At 38.9% G+C, this 27157-nt stretch overlaps 2 protein-coding genes across 8 annotated transcripts in view; one reads left to right on the top strand and one right to left on the bottom strand.

Moving 5' to 3' along the window:
- The window catches only part of Hspbap1 (HSPB1 associated protein 1), a 60867-nt gene extending 45804 nt beyond the window's left edge, over nucleotides 1–15063 (bottom strand). For 4 of the 5 annotated variants that reach the window (XM_071615278.1, XM_071615281.1, XM_071615280.1 and 1 more), the window contains exon 1: nucleotides 13774–15004. In XM_071615278.1, the coding sequence (XP_071471379.1) occupies nucleotides 13774–13837 (64 nt within the window). In that variant the 5' untranslated portion in view covers nucleotides 13838–15004. Of the gene's footprint in view, nucleotides 1–13773 lie in introns of all 5 variants that reach the window. The other variant, XM_071615279.1, reaches the window with a different exon arrangement.
- A 67-nt stretch (nucleotides 15064–15130) lies between these two features.
- Slc49a4 (solute carrier family 49 member 4) overlaps nucleotides 15131–27157 on the top strand; it is a 136472-nt gene continuing 124445 nt past the window's right edge. For all 3 annotated transcript variants that reach the window (XM_071615283.1, XM_071615284.1, XM_027935940.2), the window contains exon 1: nucleotides 15131–15624. In XM_071615283.1, the coding sequence (XP_071471384.1) occupies nucleotides 15282–15624 (343 nt within the window). In that variant the 5' untranslated portion in view covers nucleotides 15131–15281. The remainder of the gene's footprint in view (nucleotides 15625–27157) is intronic.

Below are 27157 nucleotides of genomic sequence, written 5' to 3'. Positions count from 1 at the left end.
TACATATATACTTGACCTCAAAGGATCATAAAATTCTTAAATGATTTCTTTCATATTAAATTTTGAATGTTTTAATATGGCAAATATTTACCATTCTCCATGTCAAATATGAAATTTTGGTATTAAAAACAAAAGGCTTTCCAACTGTTTTATATTTTAGAAGATGAAAATTTTTAGAAAACATTGTGACTACAGCTGAGGAGTGGCTCAGTGGTGGAACACTTGCCTAGTATACACAAGGCCCTGGGTTCAAGCTCCACCAATGCAGAAAGAAAAATTTTTTTGTAATTTGAGAATCATATAAAAAAGTAAGAAATGGTTGGATACACAAGTTAACTAATCTAAACTGTGCTGCTATAAACATTAATGTGGCTGTGTCCCTATAATATGCTGTTTTTAAGTCCTGTGGGTATAAACCAAGGTGTGGGATAGCTGGGTCAAATGGTGGTTCCATTCCCAGTTTTCCAAGGAATCTCCATACTGCTTTCCAGATTGGTTGCACCAATTTGCAGTCCCACCAGCAACGCAAGAGCGTGCCCTTTTCCCCACATCCTCATCAACACTTATGTTTGTAGTCTTAATAACTGCCATTCTGACTGGAGTGAGTTGAAATCTTAAGAGTAGTTTGATTTGCATTCCTCTAATTGCTAGAGATGTTGAAGATTTTTTCATATATTTGTTGATCAATTGTATTTCTTCTTCTGAGACGTGTCTGTTCAGTTCCTTGGCCCATTTATTGACTGAATTACTTGATTTTTTTTTTTTTTTTTGGTGTTAAGATTTTTGAGTTCTTTATATATCCTGGAGATTAATGTTCTATCTGATTTGCGTGTGGTAAAAATTTGCTCCCAAAATGTAGGCTCTCTAGTCACCTCACTGATTGTTTCTTTTGCTGAGAAGCTTTTTAGTTTGAATCCATCTCATTTATTTATTCTTGATTTTAATTCTTACACTAGAGGAGCCTACTTTTTCTTCTATTAGGTGTAAGGTCTCTGGTTTAATTCCTAGATCTTGACCACTATGAGTTGTTGCATATGGATTTCCAGTTTTCCCAGCACCATTTGTTGAAGAGGCTATCTTTTCTCCAATATATGTTTTTGGCACCTTTGTTTAACATGATTATTTATGTGGGTTTGTCTCTGTGTCCTCTATTCTGTACCATTGGTCTACAAGTGTATTTTGGTGCCAATACCATGCTATTTTTTGTTACTATAGCTCTGCAGTATAATTTAAAGTCTGGTGTAGTGATGCCACCTGCTTCAATCTTCTTGCTAAGGATAGCTTTAGCTATTCTGGGTCTCTTATTTTTCCAGATGAATTTCATGACTGCTTTTTCTATTTCGATGAGGAATGTCATTGTGGATCCAACCTAGATACCCTTCAGTAGATGAATGTATAAAGAAAATGTGGTATATATACATAATGGAATATTCTCAGCATTAAAAGAGAATAAAATCATGGCATTTGCAGGTAAATAGATGGAGTTGGAGAATATAATGCTAAGTGAAGTAAGCCAATCCCAAAAAACCAAATGCCAAATGTCTTCTCTGATATAAGGAGGCTGATTCATAATGGGGATGGGGAGGGGGTTGTGCAGAGCATGGGAGGAATAGATGAACAAAGGGGAGGAATAGATAGGGCAAAGGGGAGGGAGGGCAATGGAGGGGGCATGGGGGTAGGAAAGACAGTGGAATGAGACAGACATCATTACCCTAAATACATGTATGAAAACATGAATGGTGTGATTTTACTTTGTGTTCAACCAGAGACATGAAAAATTGTGCTCTATTTTATGTAATATGAATTGAATTGCATTCTCCTGTCATATATAGCTAATTAGAATAAATTAAAAAAAAGAAAGTAAGAAATGCTGATGGGAGGGTCTGGGGTTGTGGCTCAGCAGTGGAGCGCTTGCCTAGCATGTGCAAGGCCCTGGGTTTGATCCTCAGCACCACATAAAAATAAATAAAATAAAGGTATTGTGTCTAACTACAACTAAAAAATAAATATTAAAAAAAAGGAAAAAGAAATGCTGATGGGAACTACTCTGAAATAACCAGAGTTGATAGAGTCAGCCATAATTCTATTTGCTATATCACATGTTAAATGCGGGGGAAAAAAAAAAAAAAGACAAAACTAATACAGCAGTGAATCTGGAAGAAGAGAGGATCTTTTTTTTTTTTCAATGAAGTTTTAAGAATAAAAGATGTGCTAAAATGGCAACCCATAGTAATTCTTGGTTTCAATGCATCCATAAACAGTACTGGGTATACGTGTAAACCAAACTGACTTACTGAATACTTGAGTTTCACAGAACAGAATATGAATCCTAGGTAGGATAGTAAAGATTAGTATTCTTTAGATAAAAGAACCAGAAAGTGTCTCTCTTTCTTTCTCTCTCTCTCTCTCTCTCTCTCTCTCTCTCTCTCAGTTCTTAAGACTGGATCCAGGGCCTTGCCCATACTAGGACAATTTTCTACTACAGAGTTGTTACCTCCCTAGCCAGAAAGTTTCTCTTTAAAGACATCTTAAGATGGAAACTTTGGGAGGTAGGTTAAAAATAGCTTCATACTCTGACCCTCAAACATATACTTATGGTTCTCAATAACAATCAGCAACCTTCTATTTTGGTTATTTCATCTGCACTTATACCTAATTCAAAAAATTCCAAAGATCTCATAAATAATCTAAATTCCTTCCCCACCCAACCTTCTTATAAACTGATAAAGGAAGAGGAATAGGGAAGGACTCATGGAAGAACTTGAGTAATTTGTGCCTGTCTAAATGTAAGGCTTGTTTTTAAAGGAAATGAAAAGTGAAGATGAAGAAGGCCCCTTGAGATCTTTAATGTGAAAGCCCCAGGTTTCTGTGACATTTACATGTTGAAAAGTCCCATAAAGGACAATATGATGTGACTAGAAATAAAATTTTGTCTTGACCTTAAAGATGGTTGTTTTTTATTTTTATTTTTTTACTTTGATGTGTGTGATAACTTTATATTCAAGGTATTAATCTATACCTGTCAACGTAAAGTACATAGCTACCCAGACTGCAATACACCCCATCTTCTTAGTGCCAGGATTCCATGTGGATGAAAATGGACAAGTCACACCTTTTATTATATATTTTTAAAGTTTTGTTAAACTATTGAGGGGAAGGCAAAACTTCTCCCCAACCTAAGGATGTCTGGCAGGGACTGGCATAAAACAGGTTAATAGGAGAAAAGTGTACTTTTTACATGTCTATGGGAGCCCTCACAAGAGAAATGAAGACCACCCCAGAAGCAGTTGGATCATAAATGCTTAGATACCACGTTGGACAAGGTATTAAACTAGGAAAGCATGACAAGAAAAAGGGGCTTGGGCCAGCGCAGTTAACTGAAGAAAAGTGACAAGCGACATAAGGGTTAGTTTAACAAAATCTGATTGCACAGATTTCTCTCAGCCTTGAGCCCATAAGGTTGGTTATAAAAATGACTTCCTTTTTCCTGGCATAGGAGGTACCTTTCCCATGGGAATTTTATCTCCTGCTTTTGGGAGAAAAATGAAAGTCAAAGAACCCTTTTCCTGCATCTTCTGTTCTTCAAGTGTCTTTAACCCAAAATAATCACTATGTCCAAGCGGCATATTTTGACCCCCTAAACTATGAATGATACTTGCATTCGTGATATGTCATGATATGCTCTTGTTGTTCATGACACAGAAATTGGAACCATCTTTTGAGAAACAATGAGGAAAATTAAGCAAAAGTCTCAAAAGAATCATTCACAATGCCAGTAACTCAAATTATAGTAATTCATTCTAACAAAATAATTAATCATATGTTATATATCTATCCAAATTGACATATAGTACACACATCTACTACCACTTTGTAATAACTAAAAATATAAACAACCTCATGCCTCAAAGTAGGAAAATGCTTACTCCATTATGATATAGCAATCCCATGGTGAATCTATTAAACATAAAAATGAAAACCATGTAGCAGTGTGTACAGATGTGGGATGAGAAGGGGAAACAGGGACTAAAATTAGCTCAGAGAGTTAAGGTAAGTCAAAGGAGAAGTGTGACAATAAGGTCCTAAACAAGGGGTGGCAGTGAGTATGGCAGAAGTGGAGAATTAGTAAAAGAATAATATCAAGGACTATTTCAACCACAGATGTAGGGTGGGAAGTGGCTATGGTAAAAAGAAAGACTTGGTGGAATTACAGACTAGTGACTTGCTATAAGTCAGAAAAGTCAGAAGCAACAGCTTGTTCTGTTGATTTTGAACATGATCATCATTATATTACCATTTATTTGACTGAACAATGCTTAACTGTTTGCCATGCACTGTTAAATACATTAAAACAAAATGCTCATCTGATCCTCTAAGAAGCCTATAAAACACAGAGAAGGTATTTTATTTCTATTATCCAAAGGATGAAGTGGAAGCTCAGATGTCAGATGAACTGGATATCAGGTCCCTTGATTCCAAGTCCAGTGTTATTCCTACTGCACAATCCTACTTCTAGAGAATTAACACTGTGGGAATAACCTCAGTCTTACAACTCAGGAGAGAGAGGATGATCTGAAAAGGCAAAAATAAGAAAGCTTAAGATCAATTCATAGGCAATAATCCAAGTGTACTCTGAAAAGAAAGGAATGTTTTGGGGAGCGACTGGATTTCGGTAAGCGCTGCACTTGCTATAGAGACTACTTCTTGCCTACTGTTATGGTTTGGATGTGAGATTCCCCATCAAAAGCTCATGTTAGACAATGCAGGAATGTTGAGAGGTAAAATGATCAGATTGTGAGAGCTGTAACCTAACCAGTGGACTAATCCACTAGATGGATTAATAATTTGAGTTGATTACTTGATGGTAACTATAGGGAGGTGGAGTATAGCCAAAGAAGTAGGTCACTGGGAGGATGCCCTTGGGAATTATATATCTTGTCCTTTGGCTCAGTGTGCTCTTTCTTGGTTTCGTGGCTACCATGAGCTAGCAGCTTTCCTCTGCCACACCCTTCCACCATGATGTTCTGCTTCATCTCAAGCCCAGAGTGATGGGTCATGGACTAAACCACAAACAATGAGCCAAAATAAACATTTTCTCCTCTAAGTTGTTCTTGTCAGGTATTTTAGTCACAGTAACAAAGAGCTGACTAATTCGCCTACCTACTCAACACCCATTCTGTCCTTCCTCACTAGCAAAACCCTACACAAGGAGAATGGCTGAAAAATTGATTTCCCAGATTTCTTTGCAGATAGGAGTGAACAGAGGTATTTCTGGAAGTTGCTGAATCAGCTTTTTTGCGCTTATCCTGGAATATACTACCTGGAAAGTAGACATAAGGGTTAGCCAGCTTGGGAGACAAGAGAAAGGCTCAGAAAATTGTGAATCTTGGCCAAAAGAATGCAAACATGTCCACCTTTATGTCAGTGCACCAACACCAGCAAACTTTGACCTCTTGAATCCTTTTGCATAAAACATAAATGCTGATAGTCAAAACTCCCGTCATTTGTTCATAACTGGAAGAACACCTTGTTTACTTAGGCAAAGACATTTTCAAAGATAGCTATACTCTCCTTATCAAGTGCTCTGTGGCTTAGACTTGGCTAGTGTGACACACCATAGCATTCTTTCAACTCTATGGTTGTAAAATAATAAACCTTTGAACATTTTGATTCTTTAAAGGGCAGAGAAAATCAAAAGCACCTGTCCTTCTGAGAGAGGGATTTAATGGATCACACGGCTTTCAATATTCTCAAAACAGCTCTCATATTTGAGCATATTTGCTACCCTTTTACAAAAACCCAACATTTTGTTTTGACAAAATGGCTTCAAGAAAGTAAAATTTTCTCTTTACCGTAATGTTAATTTTTTTTAAAGTATCTAATGATTTGATCTAAAAATCTCAGATATCCCAGAGATTATTTAATAGTAGACCCCCCCCCCCCCCAACCAAAATTTGCTGAGAAAGAAACTGGTCTAGTGACTGATATATATTAAAGGCCCAAACATTTGCTAAATGAATGAAAAATGCTATAAAGCTTGTGCACACCAAAGCAGTAGGATGTTCGCCATAATAAGAAATTAGCATATATTCCAGGATTTCAGGCCCAACAGTGAAATAAAACAATCCACTGGTTGTGAGATAAAACTAATTTGGTTTCTGATAGTTTAATCAACAATGAACTGGGCCATTAAATTAACAAATTAAAGTGTTACAATTTAAAGAAGAATGCAAGGCTACATTAGATTAATTAAACAGCCTCCGGATGTACCCAGTCATTACAGGAATATCTGCAAAGAGCTATAAAAATTCTGAAGTAATCTCAACAGCATTTAAAGGATAAGTATAGTTATGTCTAAACTTGCAGCAAGCAGAAATTTCTAACTAGATGACCTGAAATTGCTGAAAAAACAGATTACTGATATAGGTGTTGCACAACAGTCTTTTCTTCTTCCAGATGTAGCATATTCAGTCCAGTTATTACAGCCTGAGTTATAACCAATTTTAAAAAAAATTAACACAAAGTACAAGATAATTTGAAACCTCATTTCTTTGAATTTGCTAGCAATCTGGATTCAGTCAATTAATACCTGGCTTGGATTTGAACCTGAGACTTAGACTTTTAAGACAGGAATAAGGTACATTTACCAAGTCTCCAGAATACTTTTCAAAAATTTATAGAATATACCCATGACAAATATCCTGAAATTGAAATTAACTTGTCTCTCATGTCAGGTATAAAATTAATGGAAAAATTGTAGATATTCAAAAACTCTCAGAAGGTGACAAGAAGAGTCATGATATTGAGAATATTCATATAGTGACACAGCATGTATAAAAAAACTGGGTCCAGGCATGGTGAGATAATTTATCTCTGAATATATACATGCAAGTGGACCCATATCTAACAAAATGATTGTATTGGTGTTAAAGACTAAATGGGAAAACTTATACCAAAGGTAATTTCCCATCTTGTAGCCACTATTTTAACTTTTTTCCTCCAGTGCTGGTGATCAAACTCCAAGAACCTAGGATATATGCATGCTAGGCAAGCACTCTCCCACTGAGCTACAACTCCCAGCCCCCTACTACCATTTTAAAATGTCAATACAAACTAAGTTGGAAGGTAACATAATGCTTAAGTAAAATGACAAATAGTCATAAATGCTTTGAATTTCAAGGACTAGAAGGTGTTCCTTTAATACCAAATAACCATAGGTATTAGTGTTAAAGCTAATGTGACTTAACACTACCAATGCCACATTTGGTGAGGGAATGAACACCCCACCAGGATCAGGTTGGGCACATGGGACAGTTATAGGCTGAAGAGTTACCAAGGGTTCATAAGTCTTTTAGATTCATTTTATCCACTTATACTTACAACTCTTGCCCAGTTAACCCAGAAAATTTGTCCTCTCTTCAAAAAATAACTCATAAATAATGTTTACAAGTTCAAAAAATACTGATCTTGAACCTAAGGCAAGGAAAAGTGTATATCTATATTTTAAATTAAGTTAACACTAGAAAGAATGGTGTCTAATGCTCCAAAGTATCTTCAGAATTTCTACCAAAATATTTTCATCTAACACTTGTTTTTTCTATCTTTCCATAATTCAAAATAAACTGGTTATTTCATCTTACTTTTCATTAAAAATATTCAAGAGTTGGGTCTCAAAGAGATCTTTGCACACCCATGTTTACAGAAGCACTAATGAAAGAGCCAAGTGGTGAGAGCAACTCTAATGTCCACTGATGGATGAATGTTTTTACATACTGGGGAATATTATTCAACATTAAAAAGGAAGGACATTTTGTCACATGGATGAACCTTAAAGACATCATGTTAAGTAAAATAAACGAGTTGAAAAAGGTTAAGTATTTTATGATTCCCCTTATCTAAGGTATCAAAAGTGGTTAAATTGATAGAAACTGAAAGTAGAATGGTAGTTACCAGCAGCTGGGGGGAGGAGAAAAGTTGGAGTTCTTTAATGGATATAGTGTGCTTCAGATATTTAAGATGAAAAAATTCTGGACATCTCCTTCACTACATTGTGAATCTATTTGATACTACTAAACTGCACAGTTAAAAATGGTTAAGATGACTGTTATGTTTTGTGTCCCCCCAAAAACTCAGGTGTTGAAACTTGAGGTCCAAAGTGATAGTGTTAAGATGTAGTATCTTGTAGAGGTAGTTAGGCCATGAAGGCTCCTCCTGCATGTGATTATAGCCTTTATCAAAAGGCTTTTCACAGCATTAGGCTAGCTTGGTCTTCCCTCTTCTACCATGTGAGGACACAGCATTCCTCCCTCTGGAGGATGTAGCCAAAAGTGCCATTTTGAAGCAAAGAGCAGCCCTCATCCGACAAGGACCTGGCACCTTGATCTTGGATTCTTCAGCCTCCAGAACTATTAGAAAATAAATTTCTATAATTTATAAATAAACACAGACTAAGACAACAATAAATTTTATGTGTTTTTAAAACATAAAAAATTCAATCATATTTTTCTGATATTCATCATTACTGAATATAAAATATTTTAGTGACATTATGAATTGCACATGTGCTTTAGTATGAGAATTCTTTACTTTGGAGGATTATATAGACTTTTGTTTTCTTTAAACTCCTCTGCCTGACCTCCTTTTAAAATTGAGAACAACAATGACATAGAGAATATGGTGTTTTCAACTGAAGAGAAGTAAATCCAGTTATGTTAGAGTGTCAGCTCTACAAGAAACTCAAGTTCCTGCAGCTCTGGAATGAGACATTTCTTTGGGAGTGACTAGAAGAAGAATACTAAGGATGTATTCTTCTCTTTATCAAGGCATAGCCTGACTGTAACTGTAAATACAATGATGTCTATCTCAAAGAACTGCAATTTAAAATTCACCGAAATGCTTCAACCAATGTGTGACCTTGGAAAAGAAACATCTCACACTCAATTTGATTTGATTCTTGACAGTAAGTAGTTTTATGTTTGTTTCTAATAATTTCCAAGCTATTACTTCAAACAAAAATATCACATCCTCGAAGGCAAGCCTCTACTTTTACACCCCTGGCATAAAGCAATGCTAAATAAAGTTTTCTGAGTAACTGAGTAAGCAGTGTACTGAAATTAACCACTTCTTTTTGCTACTTTTGCTTAATGAGCTATTAAGCATAATCAGAAACAATCTCAAAACAAAGGGATCGGTTCTACAGTTTCATGCTCACCTCCCTCTGTTCTGTTTCCTGTTCCCAATCACATTACCACTAATTGATAACTCCTAATTACCCCCCACCCTAGGACAACCACTCTAAAGCTTGCTCACTCTCATATCCCCAAAACCCTTCTCCACTTCCTCATTTTTGCCATGCCTTGCTTTATTTTTCTAAGAAGCCTTTTTCACCCACAATTTCCCTCTTGTTCACTTCAACATTCTATTTTGATCCTGCTCTTCTCTGGACTCAGTGGACATCCTCTTCCTTATTTCCACCAGCAACTCTACCACTACTTCCTCCCTACTAGAACCAGTCTCCTCATCTTCTTCTAAGCCCTCCAGGCCAGTAGCCCTTGGGCTTCATGCTTACCACTTCCCTTCTACTTCAATTCACCAAAAATGATCTCTTCCATTGATTCCCATTCAAAATATACCAAGTTTCAAGAAATTGATCTAAGAAGCACAGACTAATCTTATTTGTATTAGTTTTCTCAGCCCTCAAGGTACTTAATGAACGCAATATTTACACCCCAATTAATTGTGTCCTACCTTTTTGGATGTATCTTCTACTATAACTTTTCTCTTTTATTTATTTATTTTGGTACCAGGGATGACCCCAGGGGTGCTTAACCACTGAGCCACATTCCCAGCCCTTTTTATTATTATTTTTATTTTGTGACAGGATGTTGCTAAATTGCTGAGGCTGGCTTTGAATTTGCGATCCTCCTGCCTCAGCCTCCTGAGTTACTGGGATGACAGGCCTGCACCACCACAACCAGACTTACTACAACTTTTTTCATCTACATTCTCTTTCCCACCAAAAGTGATATTTATAACAGTTATAAGCTCTTTTAAGGCAAAGACTGTCTTCTGCCTCACTACATGAAAGTCCCTTGTTTACAGTAGGTATTCATATATTTTATGATAATAAAGTAGTAATAAGTTTGCTTAAAAATGAACTTTTCTATGAGTCTCAGTAGAGTCATCATTGTGCTAAAGGTACTAACCCTTTCACTTGCATTTACTTAACAAATGTATTTTTCTTACCTTCTGTTCACATCAGCAGTACATAATTGAAGGCAAAGCCTTCTCTTATAGGAGCATTTTGCCATTAACTTAGTTTTTAATGATAACAGGCAGGGTCACTCTAAAGTGGTGTTGCTGGAGAGGATGACATTTTAAAATAGGATTAAAAGTTCCATAGACAGATTCAGATGACCCTTTAACACAAAATTTGAAGTTAACTGCACAAATATGTATGCATGCTGTGTTTTTTTTTTGGGGGGATGGGTAAAGATCCATATTTTTAATCAAATTTTTTCCTCTCCTTAGTCAGATTAAGAATCAAGGATGTCCTTAAAAAGTTAATAGCACATGACCCAGCAACTCTACTCTGCCTAAGAGAACTTAAAACATGTTGACGACAACCACAACAAAAAACTTGTACCTGAATGTTCATAGTAGCATTATTCAGGATAAAAAAATTATTCACAATAGGTAATAAATAATTCTAAAGGCAATCAACTGATGAATGGATAAGAAAATGTGATAGATCTATACAATGGAATATTGTTCAGCTAGAAAAAGAAAATTAAGTATTGATACATTGTACAACATGGATTATGTTACAGGAAAGAAGTTAGACACAAAATGCCATGTATGGTATTAGTCCATTTACATAAAATGTCCAGAATAGTCAAATACATAGAGAAAGAGAGACATGGTTACCTTGGACTGGGGAAAAGGGGTAGTGAGCAGTGACTGCTAATAGGAAACACTGCTAATAGGGACCATTTTCATCACCACTGGGGGTGATGAAAATATTTTGGAATTAAAATAGTGATGGTTCTACAACCTTGTGAACACACTAAACACCACTGAATTGTATTGTAAGCTATAAAATGGTGAATTTTATGATACTTGCATACTATATATTTAAAAAAAACACCAAACCTCCTCTTTCCCATCTGTGTACCTGACCTTCTTCTGCATCATCATCCTGTACTTATGGTCTATGCATTCACATTAAAACTCAACATTGCTTCCAACTACCTGCTATTCTTCAGCTTCCAAACTTACACCTAGTTTCTCTTTTTTCCTCCCAATTTCCTATTGGTCACCAAGGCTAGCACTGTCTATTACTAATAAAAATTGTTACCATTCTTGAATATTTAATCCTGCCAGATACTATGCTGGATGAACATATATCATCTTCAATTTTCACAATTATCATGCATTTCATATTAGAGGAAACTGAGGCACTGAGGGATTAAATACCTTGTCCTTCAGTCTTTCTCCCTACAATTTCTTCTGCAACCATTCAGCCAGAGGGATCTTTCTAAAACCACAGCTGATCACATTACTCCCCTAACTAAACCTCTTCAAAGGCTTCCTGCTGTTTTAAAGGTCACGCTTCTTAAATGGTATAATGTGACCTTTGGGATCCCTCTTTTTTCACCACTTCTCATAGCAATCTCTTTGATTCCTGGATTATGTCAACACGCTTTCTCCTCTTGTCTCTAGACTTGGCACAGAGATCTCTTACTCATTTTCATCAAAATATTATATCCCGATACTTTACCTGTTACTGGGCACACGGTGATGAATGAAGCAGATATAGGTCCTGCCCTTTAAGTATTCAAGGTCAAATGGAATAAAAAAGTAATTACAGATGGTAATAGTAAAATGATGAAATAGATGCTGCATTATAAAACATTTAGGGGCGTGGAGGGTGGGGACACCCACAGACTGTTTTAGATAGATTGGTCTGGGAAGGACTCAGGTGCTGACATAGTCTGACACCTGAAGAAGTCAGCTATGTGAAAAGTAGGAAGAGGTGAGTGAAAGTTGACAGAACCTCGACTAAACATTTTTGTAGGGCAAAGTTAGAAATTTGACTTTATTTTAGGTTCTAAGCGCAATGAAATTAATTCAAAATATTTAAGTAAGCGAGTGTCACATTTTGGTTTTTGGTTATGCTAGGGATCGAACTTAAGACCTTGAACATGCTAGGCAAGCCTTTTATCACTGAGCCACATCCTTCTCTTCCTTAAAAAAATGTCAGCTGCTGAACAGAGAAGGAATTGGAGGGGCACAAGATAGGAAACAAGGACACTGGTCGGGAAGATATACTAGGGGTTTAGGTAAAAAATATAGATGATTTGGTCTAGGATCTGATGATGCAGGAGGATAAAAGGAAGATAGACTAGATGAAGAACTGTCCTGACTTAAAAGGTCATTAGCTGAATTGTAGAGTTATAAACATGAAAGAGATGGCAAAAGGAGATAAAATTGAGGAAACTGTCAAAGGAGAAAGTTAGAAAGGAGCATCAGAAGAATCTCAGGTCCATCCTGAAAGAATATTCAAGAGCTTAAGCATTCTCCTTTTATACTGCCATCAACTGGTGGCTGGCGATGGAACCCAGGGTCTCCCCCACGGTAGGCAAGTGCCTTGGAGCTACATCCACAGGCCCATGCAGAATTTTTCCAGCAATGTTCAGCTAGACAGGTGTAGATACAGAGAGTGCAAAAGGGTGCGTTCATTCAGTGTAAATTTTGTCAGAATAAAATGCAGGGAGGGCCAAGAGAATAGTGTATTTTCAAGAAAGAACTCATAATGATAAACTATGACATGCCCTCAAAAATGGTCAGAGTGCAGTGAATAAAAATGGAAGGGTCAATGGATTGGAGGTATAACTGAAGTTCAGGAATTGTCTCCCTGAGGTACATAAGCAAATGAGCTATAAAGGCAGGAGAAAGAAGTCAGAGAGTAGGAGGTTATAATTTATTCCTTCAGCTGGGAATAGGCACCTACACCTCTGGGTAAACTATGTGATCTCCAAATACATCCATCTTGTGTTTTTCTGCTCCCTGTTTTCCAGAGCTCCCAGCACCAGCCCCAGAGTTTGTCACTATCCTGTCCAATCATAAACATTCCCTCCTTGAAGTATTTTTGTTTTTCCCATTGGGATCCCTCCTCATGGTGACAACTGTCACTGAGTGAGTGGGTTCTATGGATAGCATTAATGAGACCACTTATTAGTCATTCTTTTTTTTCTTTCCAGGTTCCTTTATTCACTGTGAGTTCTCGGGATAGGCTCTGTTATAAACATTTAAAAGTTTCTGGATCCCGTGGCAGTATGCAGAATAGGGCCCACGCAACAGGGCCCATTAAATGCTAACAGGAAACTCCAGCTCCTGGGCCAGAAAACTTCACCCCATTCACTAAACCAATGTTCCACAGATAACGAATAAAAAGCCCATGATCCCTGTTCAGAAAAGTCCCACACTGTTTCCCCTTACCTCCAGTTTCACAAATTTAATTTTAGTCCACTCTAACATTAGAACGCCTTTGTGCGTGCAACAGCACTGCCCTAGGATTTCTGTACAACGATCAAAAATCTGGATACCACTATTTGCGAAAACTCCCATTTATGAAAACAAGTTCTTCATAATTGAACGCAAGGCGGGAGAGACCTGGGATGGAGCTAATCTCAAAGGGCCACACGAGAGGAGCCCGGTGGATCCCTAGGGACCGGGTTTGCATTTAGGGTATGACCTCAGTCAGGCACCTACCTTGGTTCCCTGCAGCTGTAGCTTCCAGGGTAAGGCGAGAGCTCACCTCTGAGCCCGCTGCCATGGAGAGCGCGAGGCGGCCTCTGCTCCGCCAGAACCCAATGGAGTGAACGTGCAGTGGAGTCCGCGCAGCGCCCGCCGGGGGTCCACAGCAGCACCACAGGAAGGAATCGCAGCTGCTCCACCAGCTTCGCCGGAACCGCCGCTGCCGCCGCGGCCTCACGTGACCAGCTCTGGGCGGGGCCACACGGGTTTGTTTTGGTCCCCAGCACCGAACGCGTGGTTTGAGTTGTGGCGCTTCTCACATTCTCCAGACCTTAGCTTCTTTCGCTTAGTCTTTCGTTCTCTAGTCAGATCCTTCCTTGGCTTTTCCCCACCCCACAGGATTGGAGTCCTAGGGGGTGGTTTGTTGTTTTGCGGGGCTCCTGGCGGTAGGCCTGGTCTGTGCGTTCGCTGTCCCTGCAGCCACTCTGACCAGCCGTGGAGACCAGCACAGTGACTGTCTTTCACTTCTCTGTCCCTTCTGGCGGCAGCGTGACCATCCAGTTTTTGTGACTGCCGGGAATATGAACCTCGGGCAGAGTGTCCTTTGATTGCTCTCCCTGTGACTCATTTCCTGATCCAGACAAGCCAAATTGCTCCACTTGAGTTCTTAAGGACACTGACAGCTGACAGGCTTCTGGATTTATATATCAAAACAAACAAACAAGTGGATGCCTGGTCAAGAGATCAACAACCCCCAGTTTTTTCCTTGTTTACCCCTAGTCTGGTCGAAATCATAACCGAAGATGGATCTAGGTCACTTTGGGGCAGAAATCTTACAACCTTAACACAATCTTACTGTTCGCCTATTAAGTGATAGACAAAATGGGTAAAAATATTACATGTGGCACTGGATATGTAAGAAAAAAAAGGTGACACATTATACTAGGTAGTACTTACTTACAAAAACAAAGGCACAAGATATCATTTTTGTAACACAATCCCCTGGCACGCTCCTACACTTCGATCTTATTCCATCAATCCCCCCTCCCATAATTTCTGAAGTTATAAACCAAATAAAACTAAACCCAATATAGTAGCAAGCATTAGGTTAAGTGGCCTGAGGTCACCGAGTTGTTTATTAGGCACATGATGCAAACTTGGGCACTTCCTCCAGCAACCCCCGGGTGGCTTGCCTAACCTCCTCTACTGCAGTCTCCCTGGGAGTTTCCCTCAGCCGGGCCAGCCGCGCTCCTCACTGCCTTTACAATTCCTCCCGGTCCTCTCTTTGCGACCCCAGCTCTTCCACGCGCTGGTGTTTGCTCGCAGTGCCTGAGGGCGGGGCGGACCTCAGCCTCCCCCCGCCTCCCCACCCACCGGCTCGGGTGGCGCAGGCGCACCAGGCGCGGCCGGGAGGCCGAGGGCAACCACAGCAGCTCCGACTGGGGCTCCTCCCGCCGGGTCTGAGTGGGCTGGTAGGCGGCCACCGAGTCTGCTCTGGGCAGGGGCCGGCGGGCGGCGTGGCCATGGGCGCAGGCTGGAGTAGCGACGAGGAGCGGCAGCCGCTACTGGGGCCCGGGCTCGGGCCTGGACCCGGGGCTGCGCGCAGGAGCCGGGAGGCGGCGGCGGTGGCGCTGCCCGCGGCTGGCCCCGGTCCGGGACGGGTGTATGGGCGCCGTTGGCTGGTGCTGCTGCTCTTCTCGCTGCTGGCGTTCGCGCAGGGCCTGGTCTGGAACACCTGGGGCCCTATCCAGAACTCGGCGCGCCAGGCCTATGGCTTCTCCAGCTGGGACATCGCGCTGCTTGTGCTGTGGGGGCCCATTGGCTTCCTACCCTGCTTCGCGTTCATGTGGCTCCTGGACAAGAGAGGTAAGGGGTCGCGGGGTGGGCAGGGTGTGGAGGTCTCTGCAGGTGCTGTCACTCCCTGGGGAGTCAGCGCCTGCCCTAGCTCCAGGCCTGCCAGCCGCCTCTCTGGGTTTGGTTTTAGGGGTTGTGTGAGGTGACCCAGTGTTGGTGGCATCCCGTTTCTGAGTTAGGAACCCTCTGTCCTCAAAGAGACAAATAAATATGGGGAAACTGCCTTGCAAATGTTTATTTATTTATTTATTTTAAAATCAAGGCCCTTTCTGCAACTGTAGGGATTTAAGCGATCTTTGAATGTTTCAGATTTTACACATTGTGGACATCAGAGCATCGAAGTGCACATGCTATGAATGTTTTTTACACCTGACAAAAATGACTAATGCTTTGACTTCAAAGGGATTTGGGCATATTGAGGGTGAGAGGTCAGAAAATAGATTGATTATGTCCAGATGTAAGGAAGTAATGAGTTGGCTTTGATCATAGATGACTCCAGCCCTGGAAAAGCTATTGGAAAACTCAGATCTGACGCTTGGTTTTCTGAAGGTGGTGCAGGACAGGTTTAAAATGTGTGTATGTGACCAGGTGGCTTTCTCAATTGAGATGCATAGGATACTATGTACATCTAATTTTACCACCTGCCAGTATGATTCTGATAGGAGCAAAAATAAATAAAAGTTCACAGGACTGAGAAAACATTGAATAATCCCACATAAGTATGGGCAAATAGATTTATAGCGATAATTTACCCTCAAGAGGCTGTTGTACAAGACTTTAGGTTTATTAGTTGGATAATGATATGGGATTACTTTGTATAATTTCTGTTCAGCCTTTTATAAGTATTTATTAAATTAGTTCTTTGATAAGATTTGGAACATTGTCTTAGTCCACTGGGGCCATTATAACAAAATGCTATCAATTTGGTGCCTAATAAACAACAGAAATTTACTTCTTTTTTATTTTTATTTTTTTTTAGTTGTAGATAGACAATATCTTTATTTTTTTTATTTTATTTTTTTAATGTGGTGCCAGGGATCGAGCCCAGTGCCTCACACATGCTAGGCAAGCGCTGTACCACTGAGCTACAACCCCAACCCCAGAAATTTATTTCTAACAGTTCTGGATGATTGGAAAGCCAAGATGAAGGCCTGGGCAGAATCCATGTCTGGTTAAACTTACTTCCTGCACAGTGGTCTTTTCTTTGTAATGTCTCGTGGGGGAAAAAGCCAGTAATCTCTCTGGGATCACTTTCATAAAAGCATTACTCTTATTCATAAGGACTCTTCCCTCATAACATAATCAACTCCCAAAATTCCTCCTCCTAATTCCATGATTGTGGTGGTTAGGATTTCAGCATATGGATTGAGGGAGATACAAACATTCAGATCATCAAAAGTCAAGCACAGGTAGACATAGAATTGCAATTGTCTGGCACATAGTTAGCATTCAAATTATTTGTTATTAAGAGACTAGAATAGGGTGATGGTCTCCCATCCTGACAGTTCCTTCATTGGAATATTCTATATAGAAAAGACTATGGAACTGTTGATTTGAGAATTCATTCACAACCAATAATGTGATATAACTGCTAAAAGAGGAGGACAGTTTTGGGCACAGAGCATAGTGTCCAGAACAAGAAGATAAATGGTTTGAAATTCTCTATACTAATGTTTGGTTTTGAGCATTGATATTTAAGGTCATTTGACAAACCAGATTTTAAAAATGTGTGACAGTAATGATAATGGTTGTAAAAACCATGGTTGGCAAAAAACCAAAACTTACCCCCCCAAAAAATTATGTTTGGGTAAAAATCATAGAAGGGAACAGAATATGTTAAGTTTGAAAAAGAAACTTGAGGCAGAATGTAGAATATGTGATGGTCAAGTAAAAGAGGATTTAGACTATAATATATATAGTTCTTGAATGAAGAACTGAAGTGCATTAAGTTATAAGGAATGTGACACCACAAAATACAAGGAAGAACCTTCTAACAATAAAAGTTATTCAGTCTTGGAAGGGTGTGTCTTGACTGGTATAGAACTTTCAGGTTGAGTAGATACTAACACAGAAGATATGCGCAAAATGCTGAGAAAGGATTTCATGTTCTGAATGGAGATATTCTGTTTTGGTGGTTTTTGTTTGTTTGCTTGCTTGCTTTTTAATGAAATTATAGACTTTATTTGGACTTCATCAATTTTTCCAATTTTTTTTTCCCTAGTCTAAGATATAGTCTAGGTTTGCATGTTGAACATATTAAGTTGTTATTTCTACTTATATTTTTCTCTAATCTGACAATTCTTTGTTCATTCCTTAAAAGTTTAGCCAAGAACAACATTTAGAAGTGTCAAAAGACAAGATTGCAACTAATTTAATTATAGGTAGAATAGGAGTTTATTTGTGGTTAATGAATTGGACAGCTTCCATTCTACAAAATAGAATAAAAGTTCTCCTTGGAAAAAAGCAAAAGAGTAAGTGTGTGTGGTGTTTGTTTGGTACCAGAAATTGAACCTAAGGGCACTTCACCACTGAGTTATATCCCCAACCCTTTTTCTTTTTAATTTTGAGACACAGTCTTACTGGGTTGCCAAGCCTGGCCTCAAACTTGCAATCCTCCTCCCTCAGCCTCTTGAATCATTGAGATTACAGACAAGCACCACTGTACCTTGGGTAGAGTTGGTTTTATAAGGTGTAACAAGGAAACAAAAATAATAGGAAAAAAACCTGATTGGTTAATGTCAGATTACTGCTATTCACTTTTTAGTAAAGGTCAAAATAAGGGGGACTTCCTTATTATACTGACTCATGTAAACTAAAATCTATTTTCAGGAAAAACTAGCCTGTTTTTAATAACATTCTTAAAGTTTCCATTTGATTATTTAGCTTAAGGGACTCCATTTTGGTTTGGTGGTCTGACCTGTTGGATCATAGTATAGAAGCTCAGTCCAAAACATAATTTTTGTTTAATGGGGGAAAATGCTGTTTCTTTTCATCAGGAACACTTTTCAATATTCTTTAAATTTAGTCAACCTTGTTTTTGTGGTAGAAAAATGTTAATTTTCCCCGTTCTTATTATAATTTTATCTATTATTCATGACCAGATATATTAGAAGCTACCTAATCATTTCATAAAATAAATCATTTTAGAAATTCATTCGTAGTTCTTATAACTATATGGTGAAATCAATTTTATATTTTATTTTAGTTGTAGATGGACACAATATCTTTATTTTATTTATTTTATTTTTATGTGGTGCTGAAGATCGAAGTCAGTACCTCACACATGCAAGGCAAGCGCTCTACCACTGACCTACAATCCCATCCCTCAATTTTATTTTTTCCATTGGTCAAAGCAATAAAAGATAAATTTGAAAATTCTGTAAGGAAGTAATTTTTCTTTCTAGTAGGACAAAGGTAATGTATTTTCATACATTGGCTGTTATACTGCAGGTGTCTCATCTGTACACACAGAACACAAGTTCTGAGCTTTCACTGGGTGCTAAATATCTTGCTCCCTAGAAAGTAAATGGTTGTCGGGTGATCATGCTGCAACAGGTCCCACCCAGCTTAGCATAGAAGACCTTTTATCTTCCTAAGATGTATGTTACACCTTCCCTCCCCTTTTTATTTACCAGCATGAAACAGAAAAGAACTAGCTAGTGAGATAATAGGAGAGTGAAAGCAAATGTGACCTAGAAACCAAGAGAAGAAAGCTTCAAGAAGATAACAATAAAATGTATGCAAAGCACTGGGGTAGAGTCTACATCTAGTGAGAAGATCCAGGAAGCAAATTTTAAAATTCAATATTTAGTATGTCAGAGGTTAATATATGATTTGGAAAAAATAAAAACAGGTTAAAGAATGAAGGGAGCCAATGCTGTGGCACATGCCCATAATCCCAGCAGCTGAGGAGGTTGAGGCAGGAGGATTGCAAGTTCAAAGCCAGCCTCAGCAAAAGCGAGGGGCTAAGCAACTCAATGAGACCCTGTCTCTAAATAAAATACAAAATTGGGCTGGGGATGTGGCTCATGGTCAAGTGCCCCTGAGTTTAATGCCTGGTACCTCCCCCTGCCCCCCCCCAAAAAAAAAAAGAATGAAGGGAGCATGATCAGGTGGTGTTATATTTTGCAGAGGGTGTCAGGGAAAGCCTCACTTAGTAACAATATTTGAGTAGATACTTGAAGGAAAAAGGAAGCCAGCCTTGTAGATTCCAGGATAAGACTGTTTGGGGAAAAGGTAATAGCAAAGACAAAAGGTCCTAAACTTGTTTGGCATTTCCTAGAATAAACAATGAGACTGGAGCAGAGCCCTTGAAAGAAACAGGGGTAAGAGGATCCCTGAGGGAATGGGAAACTGGCTCAGGCAGGGCCTTGAAAGCCACGGGAAGGCCTGGGCCATTAAGGAGTGGGAAGGGCTCACCATTGAAAGGCTCTGAGAGCAAAATGATGACTCTACCATTGTCTTAAGAATGTGAGCCAGAGCAGGGAGACCTGTTAGGCTAGTGGAGATGGTGGCTTCCTTCAGGTTATGGCAATGGAGGATTTGAGAAGTGGTTAGTTTGTATATAGATGTTGAAAGTAAACTCAAAAGTGTTGTTAATGGGTCTGTTGTAGAGTGTGAAGGAAGGAGAGGAGTCTGTAATGTTTTTCAACCTTATTAGTAATTTAGAGAATAGAGCTTTGATTTACTGAGGTCAAGATTGTGGAAGGAACAGTTGGGAGGCAGATGGCATGGAGATTAGGAGTTGGAAATGCCTATTAGATATCTAAGAAGACTGATTAAAATGTTGGTTGGATATACAAGTATGGAATTCAGGGGAGACACCTGCACAGTAATTTTGGGAGTTGTCAGATGTAACTAACTATAGAAATGATCCCTGAAACTATAGTCTTTGTCAGATGGAATACTATTTAAAGTCTTGAGGCTGGGTGAGATCACCTGTGAGAGAAATGTAGCTTCTGAAGAGGTGAGGACTGAACCCTGGAGCATTCCAGTATTTAGAAGTTGTGCAAGTAAAAAAGAACAAGCTAGGGAGGATTGAGAATAGAACATTGGAGTTAGCAGCATGGAAATATTTGGTGTCCTTTAAAAGAATAATCTCACTGGAGTGGTGGGGTAAGTTCAAGATAAAATGGGAGGAGAGGAATTGGAGATGGTGAGTGTAGATGCTTCTTTCGAGAAGTTATGCCTTGAAGGGCAACAGAGAAATGGGACTGGAGTCAGAGAAAATGTGCTACCGGGGGTTTTGGGTTTTTTTATTTTTTATTTTTTTAAGTTAAGAGATATTTAAGCCTATCTCTATAATGTGGTATTCTAATGGATTCAGGGGAAAATTGATGGTGCTGGAGAGACAGAGTGGAATTGCTGTAGCTGTGTCCTTGAGTAAACAAGATGAGATGCAGTCTTGTAGAGTACAGGTAAACAAATTGACCTCAGAAGCATTAACAGCTAATTCTTCAGTAGTAACAGAAGATACTAAGTATATAGATACAGATGCAGATGGTGGTTGGTAGAAGCTTGTAGATGTTAATTTTGCTTATATGCCTCAGAAAAATGGAAACAAAATTATCACCTGATGAGTAAGCATAGGGGAGTATTTCTTGGAGACAGAATAATTTATGGAACTGTTTTCTAGGAAAGTGGGGAACATGTGGACTGGGAAATTGTAGCAGGATTATTTGGCAGCACTGAGGGCTTGGTGATTGGTGATTAATTTGAAGTGAGACCAGTTATCATGGTTGTGTGTTTTCCTCCAACCTGTTCTGTTGGGCAAGTGCAGGCATGGGCAGAGTTGGCAAAGACATAAAGAGAGATTTAACTAGAGTTGCAGTTTTACCAGGTGAATAGGATTAGCAAGGAATGATATGAATGAGATAAAGTTGTAGGCTCTAAAATTGTCATTCCTTATTAGAGTAAAAAAATCATTGTCACTTGGGAGTCAATTTAACAAAAGAGGAGAAAGACCTCTGTAAGGAAAACTAAAGAAGGAAATTGAAGAAGACCTTAGAAGATGGAAAGATCTCCCATACTCTGGGATAGGAGGAATTAACATTGTCAAAATGGCAGTGCTACCAAAAGTGCTATACAGATTCAATGTGATACCAATTAAAATCCCAATGTCATACCTCATAGAAATAGAAAAAGCAATCATGAAATTCATTTGGAAAAATAAGAGGTCCAGATTAGCCAAAGCAATCCTTAGCAAGAAAAGTGAAGCAAGAGGCATTACAACCAGCCTTTAAGTTATACTACAGAGCTATAGTAAAAAACAAAAAAACCCCAGCGTGGTATTGGCACCAAAACAGACATGTAGATCAATGCAACAGAATAGAAGACACAGAGACAAACCCACATAAATACAGTCATCTCATACTAGACAAAGGTGCCACAAACATGCATTGGAGAAAAGAGAGCCTCTTTAACAAACGGCGCTGAGAAAACTGGAAGTCCATATGTAGCAAAATGAAATTCGACCCCTATCTCTCTCCATGCACAAAACTCAACTCAAAGTGTATCAAGGAGCTAGGCATTAGACCAGAGACCCTATGCCTACTAGAGGAAAAAGTAGGTCCGAATCTTCATCATGTCGGAGTAGACCCCAACTTTCTTAACAAGACTCCTATAGCATAAGAAAAAAAATTAAGAATCAATAAATGGAATGCATCAAACTACAAAGCTTCTTCTCAGCAAAAGAAACAATCAATGAGGTGGAGAGCCTAAAGTATATGAGCAAATTTTTACCATACGCACATCAAATACAGCATTAATCTCAGGATATATAAAGAACTCAAAAAATTTAACATCAATAAAACAAACAACCCAATCAAATCAATTAATGGGCTAAAGACTGAACAGATCTTCTCAGAAGAAGATATGCAATCAGTCAACAAATATATAAAAAATGTTCAACATCTCTAATTAGAGAAATGCAAATCGAAACCACGCTAAGATTTCATCTCACTCCAGTCAGAATGGCAGTTATCAGGAATACTATCAACAATCAGTGTTGGCAAGGATGTGGCGGGGGGGGGGGGAAGGCACAATCATACGTTGCTGGTGGGACTGCAAATTGGTGCAACCAATCTGGAAAGTAGTATGGAAATTCCTTAAAAAAAACTTGGAATGGAACCACCATTTGACCCAGCTAGCCCACTCCTTGGTCTATACTCAAAGGACGTAAAAACAGCATATTACAGTGATGTAGCCACATCAAAGTTCATAGCAGCTCAATGCACAATAGCTAAACTGTAGAACCAATCTAGATGCCCTTTAGTAGATGAATGGATAAAGAAACTGTGGTATATATAAACAATGTAATATTACTCAGCAATAAAAGAGAATAAAATTATGTCATTTGCAGGCAAATGGATGGAGTTAGAGAATAAATATCATGCTAAGAGAAGTAAGCCAATTCCAAAAAACCAAAGGTCAAATGTTCTCTCTGATAAGTGGATGCTAATCCATAATGGGGGGTCATGGGATGAGTGGAGAAACTTTGGATTGGCCAAAGGGGAGGGGAGGCGGCATGAGGATAGCAAAGATGGTAGAATGAAACAGACATCATTACCCTAGGTACGTGTATGATTGCACAAATGGTGTGACTCTACTTTGTGTACAACAAGAGGAGTGAAAAATTGTACTCCATTTGTGTACAATCAATTGAAGAGCATTCAGCTATAATGTATAACTGATTAGAACAAATAAATAAAAAATTTTTAAAAATCATTATCATATTAGTATATGAGAGGGAATGAGTGGGAAGAAGAGGAAGATGGTTGAAGAATGGGATGCTTGTGATTGAGATTATATTGTAGATGCAATTATGGTAAATATATGGTCAGAGTGTAATTGAAAGTTGTGGACAACCAAAGTAGATTGGACATGGTCATGGAATAAGAGGTCAGGATATTGAAAAATCCATCAGTGGGTATTGAAATCAACAGATTTATGAAAGTGTGGTGTCCCAAGGAGTAATAATGAGCCAAGATATCTTTAAGCAGTGGGGGTGAGTGACCTGGAGGCAGGTGTTTGGTGGTGATTGTCTACAGACCACCAATTGTCTACAGCACAGAGTAATGGCTGTGATTACACACAGAGTAGGCCATGAGGGAGAAATATGAGCTGAATTTATCCTTTCATCTTAAGCAGCTAAAACATGTATATATGAATGAATGAAATGATGGTTCTCAGACACTGGACAATGGAGAAGGCAGAACGATGATCCCTACCATTGCTTCATTCTGCTACCTAGATAGAATTTCCAGGTAGAAACAGAGAAATGGGATACCAGACAAAACCCAGCAGTTTTCTTAAGTTGAGGAGAAAGAGTTGAGAATTGGAAAAGGCCAGTGTAACTGGAGTCTTGGGACAGAGTCCCAGAGAGGAAGAATCCTCAGAGAAAGTTGTGGGTCTGTAGGGAGTGAGCACAGGTACATGTGAGGAAACTACCCAAGATTGGAGAAAGAACCACTAAAAAGGAGCAGGCAGAACAGTTCCCAAAATTCACATGTGGCTGGGAACAGTTCATATTCCCAAGGGTCAGAATGGAAAAAACCTCTGTAAGTAGAAGATTGAAGAAGGCTTGAGCATGATGAGAAGAGACATAGAAAACCTAGGAAGAGATGTGCTTGGTGGTGCACACCTGTAATCCCAGCTACTTGGGAGGCTGAGGCAAGAGGATTTCAAGTTTGAGGCCAGCCTGGATAACTTAGCAAGACCCTGTCTCAAATTTTTAAAATAAAAAGCTGGGGATATAGTTCAGTGGTAGAGTGACTGGGTTCAGTCCCCAGTATTGCCAAAAATGTGAAAATAAAACATAAAAAGATCAACATCAAACTTCTTTTTTTTTATTGGTTGTTCAAAACATTACAAAGCTCTTGACATATCATATTTCATGCATTAGATTCAAGTTGGTTATGAACTCCCAATTTTACCCCAAATACAGATTGCAGAATCACATCGGTTACACATCCACATTTTTACATAATGCCCTGTTAGTAACTGTTGTATTCTGCTACCTTTCCTATCCTCAACTATCCCTCCTCCCCTCCCCTCCCATCTTCTCTCTCTACCCCATCTACTGTAATTCATTTCTCTCCTTGTTTATTTTCCCATTCCCCTCACAACCTCTTATATGTAATTTTGTATAACAATGAGGGTCTCCCTCCATTACCATGCAGTTTCCCTTTTCTCTCCCTTTCCCTCCCACCTCATGTCTCTGTTTAATGTTAATCTTTTCTTCCTGCTCTTCCTCCCTGCTCTGTTCTTAGTTGCTCTCATTATATCAAAGAAGACATTTGGTATTTGTTTTTTAGGGATTGGCTAGCTTCACTAAGCATAATCTGCTCTAGTGCCTTCCATTTCCCTGCAAATTCCATGATTTTGTCATTTTTTAGTGCTGCGTAATGCTCCATGGTGTATAAATGCCACATTTTTTTATCCATTCATCTATTGAAGGGCATCTGGGTTGGTTCCACAGTCTAGCAATTGTGAATTGTGCTGCTATGAACATCGATGTGGCAGTATCCCTGTAGTACGCTCTTTTAAGGTCTTCAGGAAATAGTCCGAGAAGGGCAATAGCTGGGTCAAATGGTGGTTCCATTCCCAGCTTTCCCAGAAATCTCCATACTGCTTTCCAAATTGGCCGCACCAGTTTGCAGTCCCACCAGCAATGTACAAGAGTACCCTTTCCCCCACATCCTCTCCAGCACTTGTTGTTGTTTGACTTCCTAATGGCTGCCAATCTTACTGGAGTGAGATGGTATCTTAGGGTGGTTTTGATTTGCATTTCTCTGACTGCTAGAGATGGTGAGCATTTTTTCATGTACTTGTTGATTGATTGTATGTCCTCCTCTGAGAAGTGTCTGTTCAGGTCCTTGGCCCATTTGTTGATTGGGTTATTTGTTATCTTATTGTCTAATTTTTTGAGTTCTTTGTATACTCTGGATATTAGGGCTCTATCTGAAGTGTGAGGAGTAAAATTTGTTCCCATGATGTAGGCTCCCTATTTACCTCTCTTATTGTTTCTCTTGCTGAGAAAAAACTTTTCAGTTTAAGTAAGTCCCATTTGTTGATTCTTGTTATTAACTCTTGTGCTATGGGTGTCCTATTAAGGAATTTGGAGCCCGACCCCACAATATGTAGATCGGAGCCAACTTTTTCTTCTATCAGACGCAGAGTCTCTGATTTGATATCTAGCTCCTTGATCCACTTTGAGTTAACTTTTGTGCATGGCGAGAGGAGGGGATTCAGTTTCATTTTGTTGCATATGAATTTCCAGTTTTCCCAGCACCATTTGTTGAAGATGCTATCCTCCCTCCATTGCATGCTTTTAGCTCCTTTATCAAATATAAGATAGTTGTAGCTTTGTGGATTAGTCTCTGTGTCCTCTATTCTGTACCATTGGTCCACCCGCCTGTTTTGGTACCAGTACCATGCTGTTTTTGTTACTATTGCTCTGTAATATAGTTTGAAATCTGGTATCGCTATACCGCCTGATTCACACTTCCTGCTTAGAATTGCTTTTGCTATTCTGGGTCTTTTATTTTTCCATATGAATTTCATGATTGCTTTATCTATTTCTACAAGAAATGCTGTTGGGATTTTGATTGGCATTGCATTAAACTATAAAGAACTTTTGGTAATATCGCCATTTTGATGATGTTAGTTCTGCCTATCCATGAACAGGGTATATTTTTCCATCTTCTAAGATCTTCTTCTACTTCTCTTTTTAGGGTTCTGTAGTTTTCATTGTATAGATCTTTCACCTCTTTTGTTAGGTTGATTCCCAAGTATTTTATTTTTTTTGAGGATATTGTGAATGGAGTGTTTTTCCTCATTTCCGTTTCAGAAGTTTTGTCGCTGATATACAGAAATGCCTTTGATTTATGCGTGTTGATTTTATATCCTGCCACTTTGCTGAATTCATTTATTAGTTCTGGTAGTTTTTTTGTAGACCTTTTTGGGTCTTCTAGGTATAGAATCATGTCATCTGCAAATAGTGATAATTTAAGTTCTTCTTTTCCTATTTTTATGCCTTTAATTTCTTTTGTCTGTCTAATTGCTCTGGCCAGTGTTTCGAGAACTATATTGAATAGAAGTGGTGATAGAGGGCATCCCTGTCTTGTTCCAGATTTTAGAGGGAATGCCTTCAATTTTTCTCCATTCAGAATGATGCTAGCCTAAGGCTTAGCATAGATAGCTTTTACAATGTCGAGGTAAGTTCCTGTTATCCCTAGTTTTTCTAATGTTTTGAACATAAAGGGATGCTGTACTTTGTCGAATGCTTTTTCTGCGTCTATCGAGATGATCATATGGTTCTTATCTTTAAGTCTATTGATGTGGTGTATAACATTTATTGATTTCCGTATATTGAACCAGCCTTGCATCCCAGGGATGAATCCTACTTGATCATGGTGCACAATTTTTTTGTTGTGCCTTTGTATCCGATTCGGCAGAATTTTATTGAGGATTTTTGCATCTAGGTTCATCAGAGATATTGGTCTGTAGTTTTCTTTCTTTGAGGTGTCTTTGTCTGGTTTCGGAA

The sequence above is a fragment of the Marmota flaviventris genome, chromosome 8, assembly GCF_047511675.1.
Source record: "Marmota flaviventris isolate mMarFla1 chromosome 8, mMarFla1.hap1, whole genome shotgun sequence".
In the NCBI taxonomy this organism is placed as follows: domain Eukaryota; kingdom Metazoa; phylum Chordata; class Mammalia; order Rodentia; family Sciuridae; genus Marmota; species Marmota flaviventris.
The sequence above is the reverse complement of the archived record's forward strand: the minus strand, read 5'-3'. Positions and strand labels throughout refer to the sequence as shown.